General features: G+C 41.0%; 1 protein-coding gene across 5 annotated transcripts in view; it reads right to left on the reverse strand.

The window, feature by feature from the left end:
* Positions 1-10,981: 10,981 nt before the first annotated feature.
* Positions 10,982-16,929, reverse strand: part of NPAS3 (neuronal PAS domain protein 3) — a 629,276-nt gene continuing 623,328 nt past the window's right edge. For all 5 annotated transcript variants that reach the window (XM_030000462.1, XM_030000432.1, XM_030000440.1 and 2 more), the window contains one exon: positions 10,982-15,267. In XM_030000462.1, the coding sequence (XP_029856322.1) occupies positions 13,958-15,267 (1,310 nt within the window). In that variant the 3' untranslated portion in view covers positions 10,982-13,957. The remainder of the gene's footprint in view (positions 15,268-16,929) is intronic.

Below are 16,929 nucleotides of genomic sequence, written 5' to 3' on the forward strand. Positions count from 1 at the left end.
ATTAATTTTGACATTACAAAGACTATAAATAGAGCATCCAAAGCAGAAAAGTACAGGAAGGAAGAGGAAACCTCTAATAAATTATATATCTTGAAAGGATCCGAGTAGGGGGAGGAAAAAAATGTACCTCCAACAACAGGAAAGTTTAAAAGAATCTTGTACTGAATATTATAAAAAAGGTTTTTACTTCTCTCAGTGTGGGAAGACACAAAGGTTTTAGTACTTTATGCTTAAGTGAGGAAAAGGTTGAGACTGCTTTTGCTGTATCATGATTAAAAAATCATGCTGTTAAAATTGTATTAAATGGGACTCCTGCATTCTTGCAGCCACAGATTTCAGAGCAATTACTTCTCATTCAGCTTGTCCAAAGGTTTGTCTGCCAAGAACCTGGCACTAAACTGAACAAAAAGTGTTATTTATCTTACTTATAACAAAATACAGCAGTCTTGTCCCAACTGCCCACTGCTGTGAGTCACGGACAAATCAGGGACGCCAGGTCCGATTTTGTGGGGAGGAACCCAGGGCATGTTTTAGATACCGAAATGATTTGGCTTGCGGTGAGTTGTTGTGGCAATCCAGATTCCCCATGCGTGATAACAGAGATGGCAAACATGCCCCAAGTGAGCAAAGTTTTTGGGCTGTCACTTGCTGGGGACTGGGGGTGTCCTGCAGAGAGCTCTGCAGCGGCCCATGCTGCCCAAATAGTCCTCCCCAGGCAGCCACTGTTGGAAATGGGACCTGTTGCTACCCGATGACTTTGCACATGGGCTGCGAGAGAAAGCTGCTTGCCCGATGGTTTTGCTGGTGGACTGTGGAGAAAGGACCTGAATTTGAATGGAAGGTGCGATAGCATGAAGATGAAATTCTGTTTTCCAGCCTCCAGCCCGGAGCTTCAAAACTCTCCTGCTTCCCTTTCTAGTAAACATGATGAAAAAAAGACATGCAATATAAATTCGCATGCACACAGAGTGAAGGATCATGCAGTTTTTACAGTCAAATTTGAAGATGAATTAGTCTTTGAGATACCGTCTGTTTAAGGATTATGTTGTTAATAACCTAAATTTGACACACATTTTTTTCCTCCTTCAGTCACTACCTGCAAAGCCTCTCTGAAAATTATCTCTCATGAAGCTGTGTCATTAATGGCTTCCTGCAAGGTTTCTTTTGGAAGTGGCAGAAAGGTAAATAAAAATTAATTAATACAGCATTTTGGGTTTGTAGGCAAAATATGCAAATATCTTACTGACAAAGCCTTAGTAGCATTAAAGGCTTTCAGATCCTATCCTCAGAGGCTCTGCTTGTGGAATCAGAAGCCTTTAGGCAACCTTTAACTTAGTTTACGTGTAATACATACACACATGCACACATACTCTCTCTCTCTCTCTCTCCCCCGCCCTCCCCTCCCCAATGTCCTCTTGGACCAATTCCCTTTGGTGCAGTTTTCAGCTTCACAGTTCATGAATTTTATTTTCAATCAATAAATAAACCTATTATCAAGTTTTGTATTCTCATCATGTATCATCATTTCTCATAAACCATTTCACTGTATGGGTCAGCTTCACTGAGCAAGTGCCACTCACCTTTATGTCTCAGCAGAGGGCTGTCAGGTATACAGATGGGATGTGTATGAAGATCTAAGCAGATTTCAGTTCTAACTAATAATTATGAATAAACCTGTGGAACAATTCATTATTATTATTATTATTATTATTATTATTATTATTATTATTATTATTATTATTAAACTATGTTGAGATAGTGATCAGCATTTTGGTACTCTTTGAGCCCTGGTCTGTGACATCTTCTTATGGTTTGGAGCAGAGGATTACCTTGCAGTTCCCCAGACCCACCCATATCATCAAAGAAAATGTTATTTCTGATGTATAACACCACAGCATTTAGCAGCCATTTCAGACAACTAAAGAAAAGATTCTTGCATGCTCCTTACAAGGTTGTCTATTTCCCACTGTAGCAAATTATGAAGGGAATGATTTTAAAGAGCCAGTGACCCACCATGATGAACTACTTCTAATTGCTCATGCAGATTTCTTTAGGCAGTATTAGTCTGGGCATGGTATGAAAAGGCAGGCCATCTTAGTGGTGATCAGGTCCTTGGAAAGTTACTGATTTGCGCCTTGAACTTTATCTGTCAGCCCAGACAGAGTGTTAAATGCTGGTGTCATATACAGTTATCAAATGATAGTATTACAAGGTCAACTGACAAATAATATTCCAGAATGAAGCCTCCAAATTGCCTACTTTGCTAACCTCTGTCAGTGTGTTATCTTGTACACAAATGGAAAAATGAGTCTATCAGTGACCCAAAAGGATAAAAGCAAGCACATGGTCAAGGAAGTTGGAAGTAAACGTTCCCAGTTAAGCACACTTTCATAAGCATAGGGAAATCCAGTAGTACTTTGGACTTATCCTGATAACACCTCAACTATTTAATCTTCACTACTGTCATTACTGTGGGATAGTAGATGTGATACTACTACTACAGTACTACACCACTACTGCTAATAGTAGCAGTGTCATTACTAAACAGTGCTACTAAGTAGTATCAATACACACTTCTAGTTAATTAGAAGTGACTGTTTTCTTAGATCCATTTACTTTTCACTGTCTCCAACATTTTTTCTTCTTTTGGACTTGGCCAAAATAGCAGGGGAGAAGATATTTTGAGCTAAAACAAGAATCTCTCAGAGGAGGCATTTGGGATTTCCCACTTTTAAGGGCCTTGTGTGGACTCCAGGGAGATACTTTCCCTCTGCAGCAGTGGCTCAGTAACAGAGAGTTTGAGGAAGGAAGGTTTGTGTTCATGGTCTAAGTAAGGGTCTAGAATATTGTAGCAACTTAATTTAGTTTGGAAAAAACCTCTTGTCTCTATTGGAAGATGAATTTAAGTAATGGGAATAAATGCATAGCTAGGTGACAAAGTCTGTGTCTCATTGCAGCACTGTGAAGCCGAAGTAGCGCACGTTTGAGATGATGCACACTCTAGCACCATGCCATTAAAGCAATGGAATAGTTTTTGAGCTTTGTATTCTTTTTCTTGAGTCTGGTATTCAGCTAATGGTGAAGGTAATATTTGTGAGGTTCGGGAAAATTGTTTTCATGGTGTGAGTTCCAGTCATCTGAATTTTAATATTCTAAGCAACTCGATTTTAGTTTAGACGGCCCCAAGTGTCTTTAGAAATTCTGTGCTGTGCCCACACCCGCCCGAGTCAGTATACCCCTGACGCTGCCAGCCAGGAATAATGTATAGGAGGGAGAGCGTGCAGAGCGTGACGGCTGACAGCGAGGCAGGCCTGCGGTGGAGTCCCGTGGCCCGTGCTGCCCTGCCGCGGCTGCCGCACAGTGCTCAAGCCGTCCGGCTGGTGTGAGTCCCTGCTCGTTGTGGGGAGCCATTTCAGTTTTGATGTATGGAGATGTTCGAGCTGTGAACTAAAGAAGCAGAGAAGGCAGATGCATCCTGCAGACACTTAATGCTGAAGTTAAAGGATTATCTCCTATCTCAAATGTCGGTTCCCACCCGCTCCTCCCATGGATGCTTTCTCTGAAGTGCACTGCTGATTCCTGTAAGTACAACTCACCTGCGGCAGGAGAACATGGAGCCAACACAATAATGAAAAGACACTTTCGATCCCTCAAAAAACTTCACTGTTTGCTCACAAAAATATGCTGGAAATCATAGGCAGAAACTTATAATCAGGACAAGTAATTTTGCTGCTACTGTTATTTCACATGTTTTGTTCACTTTTTATTGTTCTTAGTTTGTCTAATCCTTAACTCCACAAATCGCGCACTTATAGAGCAGATTTCTTACTAGTGTCAGCAAGGTCACTGTTTCAATGGGGTCTTACGGTCAGAAGGGAAGGTCACCATCATCTGATCTGTCACCCATGATCAGATGTGTTCAGAAAAGTGTCTATACAATTTCTGCTTGAAGGGTACGGTATATAACTTGCTGTCTGATCGAACTTTCTAGGGTGTATGCCTATCCAATAGCTGATTCCTTAAAGATGTTTGGTCACTTAGTTTGTATGTATAACTGTATATGATGCACTTGATATTAAACCATGTTTCTTTGACTGTGGGCTCTATATAGCTGTGAGGTATCTTTATGCCAATGGCAAGGCGCTACATTTTTTAGCTGCAGATACCAGCAATGTGATAACTCTAGCAACTTGGTGTTTTGCTTTTCTGCTTTTTTATTTGCCTAAGAAATACATAATAGTTTAACTTCCTCTTTAGAACTCTTTCATCATAAAGCACATGAGCAATCTTCGCTTCCAAACAGGGAAGACATGTTCCAACTATTTCTTTATATCCTTATAACCCTTATCTTTAAGTTATGCTTCTCTGTATTGACCTACTGTTTTTGCAAGTTATTTTTCTGAGCATGTCTGTACTGGCTGTTACAGGGTCAAGGACTTGAAAGCAAGCCAAACTGATTTGGGGGGCCTCTTTCCTTTGTTTCAGTGGATATCTGCCAGAATATCTAAGTCCTGCAGCAGCACTGACTGTGCTGAACTCTCCCAGAACAACATCTCTCCCACCATATACATAGACTATCGCATTTCTGATTTGAAGGCCAAAGGGAACCATACATGTGTATTTATAGGATATAAGCCATAAGTCTCCCCAGGGTGTAGATTATAAGGCTTCCTGTGTGCACCTTGCGTGTGCTATGAGGCAGGGGGCTAAAGGTTAGTTTCCCAAGGGATGTCTTTGACCTCCTCTGGATCTTGGTGTGCTTTGTGCGTACATTGTCAAAGAAGCTCAAGACAGACCATTGGGATCAATTCAAATTTTTTTTCCCCACCCAAACTAAAGAGACATCAATTATGCTTACAACATTGAGGGAGATATTTCCATTCACAGAGGTAGAAAAGCTAGCAAAATTTACCTAATTTATACCTAAACTGCTGCCAGGATTCACTGCTGAGAGTCTCTTTCCTCTCCCTGCTTGTGTAGGCTGCCTTCTTCATACCCCAGCAAGCAAGAAAGGGGACATGGTGTGCGATTCACTCAGCTGTACCTTGCAGTCCCTGAGCCCACCTCTTGCTGTTGTTAATCTCCATGGAAAAAGTTGCTTCTCTGGCACCAGTCAGTAGTGACACGTAATCAGAACAGGCACATGCTTCAGGGGAAGCAAGATCCCAAAAGTCTTAATGGGCTGTTGGGAAAATTGTTGCAGTTGATGTAACACCCGTACTCTCCAGCACCTTGGCCAAGGCGGGAGACTCTCTTGGTATCCTGTGGCTGTACTTGTACAAAAAAGCAAATGCCCGTGCTGCCTTTTGACATGCACCTTAGGCAATGCAGATACAGCTTTTCTCAGAAGCTGTGGGGCAACATTCTGTTGAAAATGAGGTTTTTGCAATGTCTTTGTGATTTTGACTTCATCATAGATGAATAAAAGCAGAGCCCAGCTCTCTCCTCATCCTCAGTGACCACATTCACGTCTGCAGTAGAAACACGGTAGGCAAATGCAGATAAAAGCTTTTGTTTTCTCTGGAGAAGTTCTGGTTGTGACCCTGGGGAGGGGTCTGGCCACTAATAAGTTATTGGCAAGCCATCAGACCTGGTACTGTTAACTTCAGTGTATCAGCGATTCCCATCTCTCATCTCCACATGAAGCAACCTTAGGTTGCATTTATATAGCAGCCCCCTTTGAGTCTGTGTCCTGATTTAATATCAATCTAATATAGATTGGTTAGAGATAGTCAGCATGGATTTACAAAAGGGAGGTCATGCTTAACAATCTCGATTCATTTCTCTGAGGAAGTGACAATGAGAGTGGACAGGGGTGAAGAAGGAGACATAATTTACTTGGACTTGAAAAGGCTCTCAATACAGTGCCACATAACAGATTAATTTATAAGGTTAGCAAGTATGGGACTGATGGTAAAATACTCGATTGGATATAAAATTGGCTTGGTAACAAGGGCCAGGGAGTGGCAGTAATGGTTATAGATCACGCTGGAGAAGTGCTATGCACCCAGGGGTGTGTGTTTGGAGACATTGTGAAGTTAAAAAGGATGGGCAAAGCCAAAAGCAAAGGTGGTGGAAAAAAGATAAAAAATGATGCCATACAGAAAACATGAAGGCTACAGCCTCATGGGAAGCAAATGATTATGTCAACATGCAATTGGAAATTTCAGGTAACGCTCAGTGAAAAAAATTATCTAGGAACTGAAGGGGGCCAAGCCGGGCCCATCAGCTGCAGGTCTTGCAGCAGAGGCGAAAGTATACAGAGCAGCAAGGAGCTTTCCTTTTAAGTGGGGAAGAGGGCAAAAATCAGAGCTTGTTCAAAGTGCCAGTGAGCAGTAAGTGGGAGGCCTGTTTTCAGAAACTGATCTTACCCTGCAAAGTCTAAGATCCCTGGGTCCTTGCTATGGGGATGAATCACAGCATTTAGGGTGTGTTTTCAGCTTGAAGTAAATCTTTGGAGAATCCTAGTTCTTTCCACTTGTTATAATCTAAGGAGACTGGACTTTTTGAGCTGAAATCAGCTTTTGTCACTACCCTGCAGGATGCTATCTTACATGCTGCAATAAAGCAGAGAACTGGCTAGAAGAAAGAAATGAAATTTTAACTGAGGTACAGGAGAGACTGCAAAGCATGCCAAGAGGCCTCAGAGATTCACAGTACTGAACAGAAATTGGAAACTGGTTTCAGTGACTACTCACCTCCTTACAATGTGCTGAACTTTCCCATCTCTTGGATGATATTCAAAGAGGGTCTGGGAGAGCTGTACTGGTAATATTGGTGCTGCTGTCAGGTAGCAGTGCTGGTAGTTCAGAAAATACAAGCTTTGATGTCCAGCAGAGTTTCCACCTCAGAGTCCTTTGCTTTCATATTGAAGACCCAGGCAGCCAAGGCCACTCTCACAGAGCATGCGTGAGAAGGCAAAGCCTTCCTAGTCCTACCTGTGCCTCTGCCTCACTCCCCACCCGTTTTAAAGGCAGGAATCTCTGGAAGGATCAGACCCTGCAGTTTGGGAAGACTGGGAAAGACTTTTTAATTAAACAAAAAAGAGCTGCTCTCTTAGCGTGTGAGTGGTGCTGTACAGGATTAGAAAGGAAACTTGATGCCCTGTACCAATTAGCCCGACTTGTTTGTCTGCAGTCCGTGCTATAGGCTCTGCTTTGTTATTTACTTATGAGTATTGGCTCAAAACTTTGGTCCTGTTCCTGAAGCCATTAAAGTCATTAGTCAAGCTCTCATTGATTTGAGCAGGACCAAGACTTGACCCCTTGTGGCTATTCAGAGGACACAGATAAACTTTTAAATCAATCAAGGGTGTAGACTCATTCTGCTGGGGTCATACGGTTAATACATCCTGTTCCTGTCATTTCCGCTATAAATCTGTGAAAGCTTTTAAAGCAAGAGGAAAACCTGATTCCCTTCCTTTTGCAAGAAAATATTACATTTGCTTTTATTACAAACAAGACAGGGTCCTTTTTCTCAGGAAAACTTGTAATGGGAAAGGTAATCTCAATACTTTCCAAGTCTCTAGAGTCAGTGAAAGGTAATTTGAGACAAAGTACTGGGCAATAAAGTCTCCTACCTGCAAAGCAATGCAAACCTTCTCCCACTGACTTCCCATAAGCCTTTATTGGGTCCTGATGATCTTTTTGCCTGGGCATTAAGTCAGTACTCATTGTACTGTTGGTGTCTATTAAAAGATCCCTTATTTTCTGCATTACATCTAGTCTACACAACTCCTACAAGATGGGAAAGATTTTTAACTTCCTACAAATGTAATCAAACTCATAATTATTGTCTTCATTTGCATGGCTTTGGACCTGAGTCACTAAGCTCTCTGGTTTTACTTCTAGTGTGGGATACTTCTAGAAATGTGGTTATTTATATGAAAGAAAGCTGAACTACTCTGGGCTTTTGTTTTGCCAAAAGGCCCACCTCATGGTGATTATGGAAGTAAAAGCTGTTCTTCCACTCTCTCCTGCTGAATTTAGGATTCTGAACAAAACTGTGGTGGAGAATACCCATCTTGATTTGGGCCAATTAAAAGCAGAACTCTGCATCCTTGGCTTATCTCGAGTCCTGTTGCTTTCAGAAAGATCCTGTTTGATTTGGTGGAAGAAAGTGTTGATGTGATTGGGTATGTTTTATGAAAACAGCTTCCTGTACTCACTGCTTCTGATGAAAAGATGAAGGAATAGGTGGAAGAGGGGAAGAAAGGACCTTTATTATGCATATATACATAGGTACTACCCTGCCCAGTCTGAAAGCCCAACTGGCTTTCAGAGGTAGCAGATCTGTATGTCTGTGTGCATGCATGTGCATGTTTTATAAATGGTTTGATCTTACCTGAGCATCTGTGGCTCTGGTGACATCCCATTTGTTCACATTTCTGTAGGCTCCTCAGTAAACTCGCTGGATAGATGACAGTTCATTAAATTAGTTGACAATGCACATCCAGCCTTTCCACCCTCCCACCCCAGCCCTAAAATGAAAATAAAGAAATTACAATGGCAAGAAGGAAAAATACTATGCAAATAGTTCTGAAAGCACTGACACATTTAAACTAATGCAGCTCCTAGAATCAGAACAATAAATGTGCTGTCAGGGGCATCACAGTTACTCCACTGACATGACCACCTTGCAATAGGACCAGTGCAAGCTGTCACAGCTGGTTATCTAAGTAGTCCTGAAACATTTTTCTATCACTGTAACTTTTCAGAGTCATGACACTTTGAAAGAGCCCTTTTCCCCTTGCAACCCTTCAGGTGGCTTTTAGATACCTACGTATATCACCTTGCAAAACAAGTGGCTCAGAAACAGACTTTCCAGAGATGGCAGTTACTGCTATCAGTTGTTTTAGGAAATGTTCTTTGATGAAATGACTTGACAAAGTTTGCCCAACTTCCTGCATGGCAAACAGTTTTTCTTCAAATATTATAAAAATAGCAACCAGGCCAACTCCAAAGAACCCTTTTCAAAGGATTCAACCCTTTCAAGCAGTTGTTTTTGTTTCTTAAAGTTGCTACAAATAATAATTTACCAAATCCATTCCCCAAAGCTAAACTAATGAAACAGCACCACTATAAAAAAACCCCATGAAACAGCCTTTCCATCGTTTTCTTTAATGCACAAACTTTCTCATTCAACTGGGAGTCTTAGAGCAGTCTATTCATCTTGACCATCGACTCTGTGCTCTGATGCAATGTATAGGCAGTATGGTTGAGACTTAAAAAGCCTTTACAACAACTCAGAAATGCCCCCCTCAAGCCCCTTCTTGGAATTAGTGGCTTTAGTTAATATTGGTTAATACTTATTTGGAACAGGCATGTTATTCTTCCATTAGGCTTTATTCTGGTCATTCTTCCAATTTCCATTTAAACTGTTTTCCTCTCGGTTGGCAGCCGTACCCTTAGCTACCTCATAAACAAGATGCATTGCCAACTGGAACATGCGAGCAGAGCAGACAGCAGCACCACTAACCTCTGCTCCTTTCTACCCCCTGTAAGCTGGAGACATATCAAACTTAATGCTTGGAGCCTGGGAAGTGGGAATCCTGAACTGCTCGGAAACTCAAAGAGCCAGACTTTAGGCTATGAAGCTACTGGGCTGGCTCACTGAGCTATAGCTGTGCGTACATTTTTTGTGGGTTTTTTTTGTTGTTGTTTTATCAGCCCAGCAAGCGACATTCACGTGCTCTTCAGCTGAGTTCATCTTTTGCTGTAAAGAGATGTGCTGAGAACTGTGCAACTGATTAGACAGTTTTACTTAGCATTAATAAGGCAACCAAAATCTGATACAGAATGACTAGCCCAGTAGTTTTAATTTCTAAGTAAGTGGACATACAGAGGAGAAAAGATTTGGGCACTCAAAATTGCTTACAGCTTTTGGCAGCACTATCTTGACTTTACATGCCCCAAATTTGCGTTCTTAGAGATTGCATACTCAGCAATAACAAAAGAAAGTATGGAATCTGGAAATCTTTGTCACAGGCTGGGGAGGTACTGTAAAGAAAGCCAATGAGTGAAGGAGAAACGCAGAGACCGTGTGAGCCGTGGGTGAGACGGGTCCCGCTCCCCTCCCCTGCCACGAGCCAGCCCCTCCTCGCACGTGCCGCAGCCACCGCCAGAGTCAGCCCGCAGCGATGGGCACCTGGGGCGGCATCTGCCGTAGCATAGCTTCTCCTTGCTTTTCACAGCAGAGACCAAACACGCTCGCTCTGGGCCTTTTTTCAGAATTTATGCAGGTGTAATCGCCAATGGCTGTTCCCTTTTTAGGGTCAACCACAGTGTGTGGATGTCTGCATAATCAAAACTGTATTTGACTTTTTTTTTCCCTTCAGTTGTGAGGTCAAGGCTTTTTGCCTTGTCTTTTCTACACTGGTAAATGTTTCTGTCCTCAGTCTGTAAAGGCAGAAAGTCTAGCCACACGACACCAACAACTTACATGTTGCCAGTCTGGGGAAAGAAAGTACACGTTTAAAAGAATCAGCAGCCTAGGTAGGATATAATGTGACTGAAGAGTTTCATAGTAACATTGTAGAGTACAAAAATGAAAATATAAAGTGCATTTTAAATGATTAATGTACAAAAGCTGACTTCTTCCAGTGTGCATTAATCAAGAAAAAATGCACACTTTCTATAGTGGTTAATGTTGCAGGTCCATTATTCAGCTTTGATAATGTGCATAAAAATGCTCAATATGACAATGAGTTGGGGTAGCTGAGAATTTAGGATGGTGGCAAGTTTGTTGTAGTATTTGGATTAGCATTCTTAACCTACATCTTGGCAGCTTCTTTTCTTCATTTCGCAAGTGTTAATAAAATCTAGCTTTATCCTCTTTGATTTTTGGTTATTTTTTTCTTGGTTTTTTTTTTTTTTTTTTTTTTTTTTTTTAAACAAAACAATTAAAAAATACCTGCTCAAACAAATACTACCAGCATTCATTAGTCAGGATGGTTATATGTAAAAGAAATGATGCCAGATAGTAACAAATCCAAGAGAAGTTTATTATGAAAATGGCACCTGCGGGATGAAAAAAAATTAAGTTACATAAAGACAACCATGTATGACATGTATGAGAATCTACAAAAGTATAAAAAGAACCCTGTTGTAAATGAAGTATGTACATTTCTGATTTGCAGCATTATCAATGATCAATGAAAAAAATGTTTCAAATAAGCCAGGCACTCAAGAAGTTAGATTCGGTTAGCTTAACACAAAATAAATGTACCATAGCTGTCACTTTTTAACATTTTAATTTTTTTTATATTGTAGAGTTGGTAACACTGCTAAGATTTATACGAACAGAATCCCTTTCCCCATTATTCAGCTACTTGGCACCAGTCTCCTCATAAAAGATTTCATATATTTGTACAAGAAATAGTTAAAAACACAGACACAGTCTTCACAGGTAATGAAGTTTTTTTTTCATTTTGTAATTTTAAACACTATGGATTTAGACAGCAGCTGTGATTATCTGTTAGTTTAAATCACCAGAAATCATTTTGACACAACACAGAAACATTTATAAAAAAAAAACCAAAACAACAACAGCTGTCTAGCTGTTCTTTGTAGCTGATAGGTGCACTCCTTTGATTGTTCCAAAGCTAGAGCAGAGCTTCCAAAATTAAACTTTGAATTTCCCAGTCAGCTTTCTCGCCTTTTTTAGACCTACTTAAATCCTTCCAATGGAACCTTTAAAAACAAGCTCATTAATTAATTTTGTGGCATCCAATTCCTTTTTTGCTATTACTCCACTGTGGCTTGGACCTACTTCTCAAATTCAAAGCTACCTCAGGAATTGACTCAATGCAGTGAGTGATCAAAAATTCAAAGGACAGCTGAGTTAATATATTAGCATTGCACACATAAGCAAATATATATGACAATTCTAAGCTCAGTTTCCTTTTTAAACAATGCTGGTCAACCTTTGAGAGCATTTCCTATCTCACTGTAATTGCTCTACGTATTACTCCGCCAGCCTACCTGGGAGAAAACCAAAGAAATGCACCCTCTGCTTACAGTTCGAGCACAAGGGACTCTGGGAATGTTAACAACTGAGGCTATATGGCGTCAATTTGCTTAATATCTCTGAGCATTACTCTGTAGTGCATTGTGGGGTACACTGGAAGAGTAAGTCATACCCAGAATTCCTCTGTGGGAAAAATGGCTCCATTAACCTTGAGCTAGTTAAGAGTCTTTTATCTCTGAGAGTGAAGAAGAGAGAACGAGAGAGCGAGAGAAAGAGAGAGGGGAAAAGTGTGGAGGGGAGCGGAGAGAGGAAGGGGGAGAGAGAGGTTTGAGAATACACAACAGCAAAGCAACAGCAGAAATTAAAAGGTATACAGACAGTGGAAGCAGCATAAGGTGACATTACAGAGGAAGGCCACCACACAAAAATCACTAACCCCCAAGAATCACTGGTTCACTAGGACTGCAGGAATGGGACTTTACCACTCCGGACTAGAGATAAAGCACAGAGAAGACAAAGGACAAAACAACTACATTAGCTTAGTATATACTGCATATAGTAACACACATTGAAACTGCAATGGGACTGACAGCCAAGGACACTTACACATTGTACACATTACAGTTCTCACATCTGTTATTAGATGCCTTAACAAACAGCTGCCAAAGATGGAGTGGAAGAAGAATTTATATTTGACAGTCATTTGGAGTGTTTGACACTACACTGTGATTTCTGGCAACAAAGACAAAATAGGAGATTTCTTTTCTTTTACTTAATGTGCAGTTTTCAGTTGTAGTTATCTATTTCAAGCTTATTAACCCATTCTTTAGTTTTAAAACATATTGGTTTCAACACTAGAAATAAGGAAAAAACAACAAAAAATATCCAAATCAAAGAAAAAAAAGAAATTTACAACCTTCCCTCTATAATATTAAATGAAAAACAAACAAAACATGTTAAATAGTTCTTCTGTTTTTTTTTTTTTACTCTGAAGTGTTATTTGATGTTGTAAAATTAGCCTCAGTTACACTGAGAAAAAAATAAAGCAAAACAATATGCACCTAAGAAACTGCTCCTCGCGTCAATTAAATTGAGTTTTTTGTTTTTAAGCACTTTTTGAAAAAGGCTTCCTGACCCATTTAAATTTGATGTGAGGCTATGCTTGTTAGTTTGGAGGTAAAAAATTTTAAGTCCTGCAGCAAATGTTAATGAGGGCTTTTGTCTTAACTAACCAAGGAGACTGCAGCACCCGACTATAAACCGGTACGGAACACATTCTTTCCAAAAAACCCAGCCCACAAGCTGCATATTGTATGAAGACATTACAGATTAATAAATGATAGCACCATGGTTTTAGAAATTAAGTTAAAGTTTCAGTAATTAACATTTAGTCCAACTTTTTAACATTCTAGTCACAGGCCAGAAATTAACTTTTTAAGAACCCAAATTATTTTATGTGCAAGTAAGAAAATCTTAACCATAAAAAGAGAATTAAACTCTGCATAAAATTCTAAAATACTATCCCCTATTTTTAAAGGAATTAGGAACAAAACCCCCTTTTCATTTGACTTAGTCAAACAGGGCACATTGTTTATGCTTGTCTCTTTTAATCTTGATCATATCAAGATCATTTTGAAGTAAAACCAATGGTTGTCACTTTAAAATCTCTTTACCACAACACTGAGTATTCTATGGCAGAGGCATACACATATTAAAGGCATCTTAATAAAGATGCAAAGGAAAAAACACACATCTTAGAAGAAGACAAAATGGCAGGCAACTGGTACTTTGACTCTCTGAAGGCAAAAATAAAAAAATATCTTTACATTAAAGAATAAGTCAAGTTAAAGAGAAAGGGAATGAAATGGGGACCATCATATTGAGAGAATAAGCTGACCTGCTCAAATTCAAAGTGCTAGAATTAAAGGTCTAAATTAAAACATAGTCTATGCCTCAGAGTATAACACTGAACACAGTATGTGGTCATATTTCAATCCTCTTTCCGTTCCAGAGTCTGTGTAGTGTGAATGCCATTGCTGTACACAGGAAATGGAAGAGTGGAAAAAAGTCCTTCGGCAGTTGTGAACACATTCCCTGCAGGCATTTGGGTCAGACTGGCCCCGCTCACAGCACTTCCAAACGGTCCCGACATATTGAGTCGGTGAACGTGGTGGTAGAGCATTTCCATCGGTGTTTTAGGATCCAGCCCAAAGCTGGGGCTGTTAACATCAACAAAGTTAACAGCATGGGTGTTGGGGAGGAGGTTGCCCTGCATGGCTAAAGTAACTTCAGCTGGAGCATAGCGAATAGTGCCAGTGGTGTAGACCCTCTGAGCAGCAGTGCTGGTCGCAGCAAGGGTTCCTGTTACCCTGTGAACCAAAGGAAGCACCACATTGCCTGCTTGTAACCTCTGAAGGGCTTCCAGATCCCCAGTGTACAACAAAGAGTTGGAAGTTGTGGGACCTCCTGGATGTTTGTCCCGTGGAGATGCTGAAAGTGGGGGTGACAAAGGGTCAGAGGACACAGGAGCCAAGGCCGAGTTGGATGAGGTGCTGAACTGAGTTTTACGGCTGGCAGTATTTTCAGTCCCCGGCGGGGTGAGAACGGAGTCTGGAATGGAGACATGTAAACTACTGCTGGCTTGGGGGGAAGGGAAGTGCTCGGAGCTGGGGGGCTTGGTCATACTGTAGGGTGATTCATTCCTTGAGATTTCCCTGTTGGGTGGGTAATTCCAAATACTGCTATCATTATCAAAATTGATAGGTTCTGAGATTTCTGTTTTAATTTTGAGCACTGAGGCACTGTTTGGTGACGAGAGCAGCTGGGGCTGGTCCACCAAAGATGAGTCAAGTCCATTTGGACTTGAGGTGCTTGACAGCCTTCTCCGGATCATGCTGCCTCCCTTTTGCTTTTTTCTCCTCTTCTTCCTCTTTTGATGTTTGCTGGAAGACTGGGCATTTACTTCCCCTGCACTGTCTGAGTCCTTGGCACTGTCCGAGGTCAGTGATTCACAGTTCTGCAACCGCAAGTCTGACTCACTCTCAACATAGCGCTCCACCTTGATCTGCATAGAGCCAAGAGTGCCAAAACTGTCCTCAGGGGCCTTTTGATTCTCGAAGTCAGAGTTTTCAAAGCTGTCATCACTGTCCCTGCTGTCCTGGTTGCTGGAACTGTTCCCATCATCATTACAGTTCATTTCATTATCCGACTGATTTCCTGACTTTTTCCTGTCGGATTCAGGGTCTTCACTGTTTTCTGACTGGTTTCCTTTCTCATCTGACTTTGAGTTCTCATTGTCCTCTGGAGCAAAAGGAAAGTGAAACAAACCATTAGCAACAGGAACATAATATTGTAACCCAAGTCCAGATTTCCACCTACCAATGACGTTTGATTGCAGTAAACTTTTTGGCAAAAGGCTTTCTCTTCTGTAGAGCCACAATTTTTCGCAACATTGTGTTGGGAGAGTTTTGATCACCATGAATCTCTCTGTGTTAAGGCACTAAAAGCCTACGCTACATGGCCTGCACCTTCATTGAGGGGGGCCTTTTCATCTGGTCGCTGGACAAGAATCATTTTGACAACTGTGAGCACAACAGCTGTGTCATCCAAAGTGAAGTCAGTGAACAATCCCATTTTGACCGTTATGTTCTGGTGACTGTTCTTTCACATCCATGTTCTCCTACAGTGGGCAGGCATCCAGGTGTAGCACTATTTACTAATGAAGACTCCAGTCCTCTCATCTCACCATTGCCACTTTCAAAATGGCATAGTGTCTCTGACTTCAGTGGAATTACTGCTGATCTCCTCCCGTGTGAGAGGAGAAGCAGGCCATACGTGTATAAATCTGAATGAATAAACCAGTTAAAACAATTTTGTTACATTGCTAGACTGTCTTCTCATATTCCCCTGAAGGGCAAGAAATAATAATAAAAAAAAACACCCAGAAGAAAATTCAGGCAGCGAATTAAATTCTTGATTGATCCAAATCATCTAAGGGCCATTGAAAATAGCCCAGCTACAGCACTGAGAAACTGTCACTCTTCTTGCCTGAATTAATTTAGTTGTGTTTTAGATTTTTACCTAATTCTAATACGGATGAAATAAACACTCTAGCCCACTGGACTCAGACAGCCAAAGCAGCTTTGAGACTGAATACGCTCCATTATCACACTATGTTTGAAAGGATCATGAAAGGCTTCAGGAGACCTCGTCTTTTACAGACCAGCCAGAAATCTTTTGTTGGGAAACAAAAGATGTTTTTTCACTCATCAGAGCCAAGTACTACCCTTTTCAGTATGCTTGTTTTAGGGGGAGGGGGGAAGGGCCAGTTTTCCTCTAAAAATTGGTTACTCCTGGAGCCATGTCAATACCAAACAGTTTCCCAGAAGTGCTGGAGAAGGTGGGCTTGACAGGGAAGCTGCCTGAGGATTCAGGGCAATGGGCTTCACAAGTCACTTAGTGGAACTTTTGCTTGAGTCACCAGCAGCAGAAAGACCCTCCCTTTTGAAAAATAAACCCACAGAGCAAAGTAACAGCCACAACCCCCTAATTCTCATCCAGCTTTTTGTTCCACCTAGGGCTGAATTTCTCCTACAATTTTTTTTCTTTTTTTGAAAATGCTTTCTTTGAGGGCCATGGTTTCTAGCTGGTCAGGAGTGGGCTTAGGGTGAGGTAGTCCAAAGCTGCACAAAGTTTGCCTGGAATTTTATCAGAGCTTGAACTGAACTTGTTAATTTCATCCAAGGTGCTGTTCTGATTTCAGGTCCTTTGGCATTTCTATTAATTGTTTTGTAGGAAGCAACCCCCTGCCTCTGCTGTCTTCCAAGACTCCCAGAAATCTCTTTCTGAGAGGTATACATCTGTGCACCTTTGCAGAATGCTCTCTTGTTCTGCATCAGCCTTAGGAGCCATGAATGCACATGCACTTCTCACCTGGAGAAACTTACAATGCACATGGGAAAT

The sequence above is a fragment of the Aquila chrysaetos genome, chromosome 2 (genome assembly GCF_900496995.4).
Source record: "Aquila chrysaetos chrysaetos chromosome 2, bAquChr1.4, whole genome shotgun sequence".
Classification (NCBI taxonomy): Eukaryota; Metazoa; Chordata; class Aves; order Accipitriformes; family Accipitridae; genus Aquila; species Aquila chrysaetos.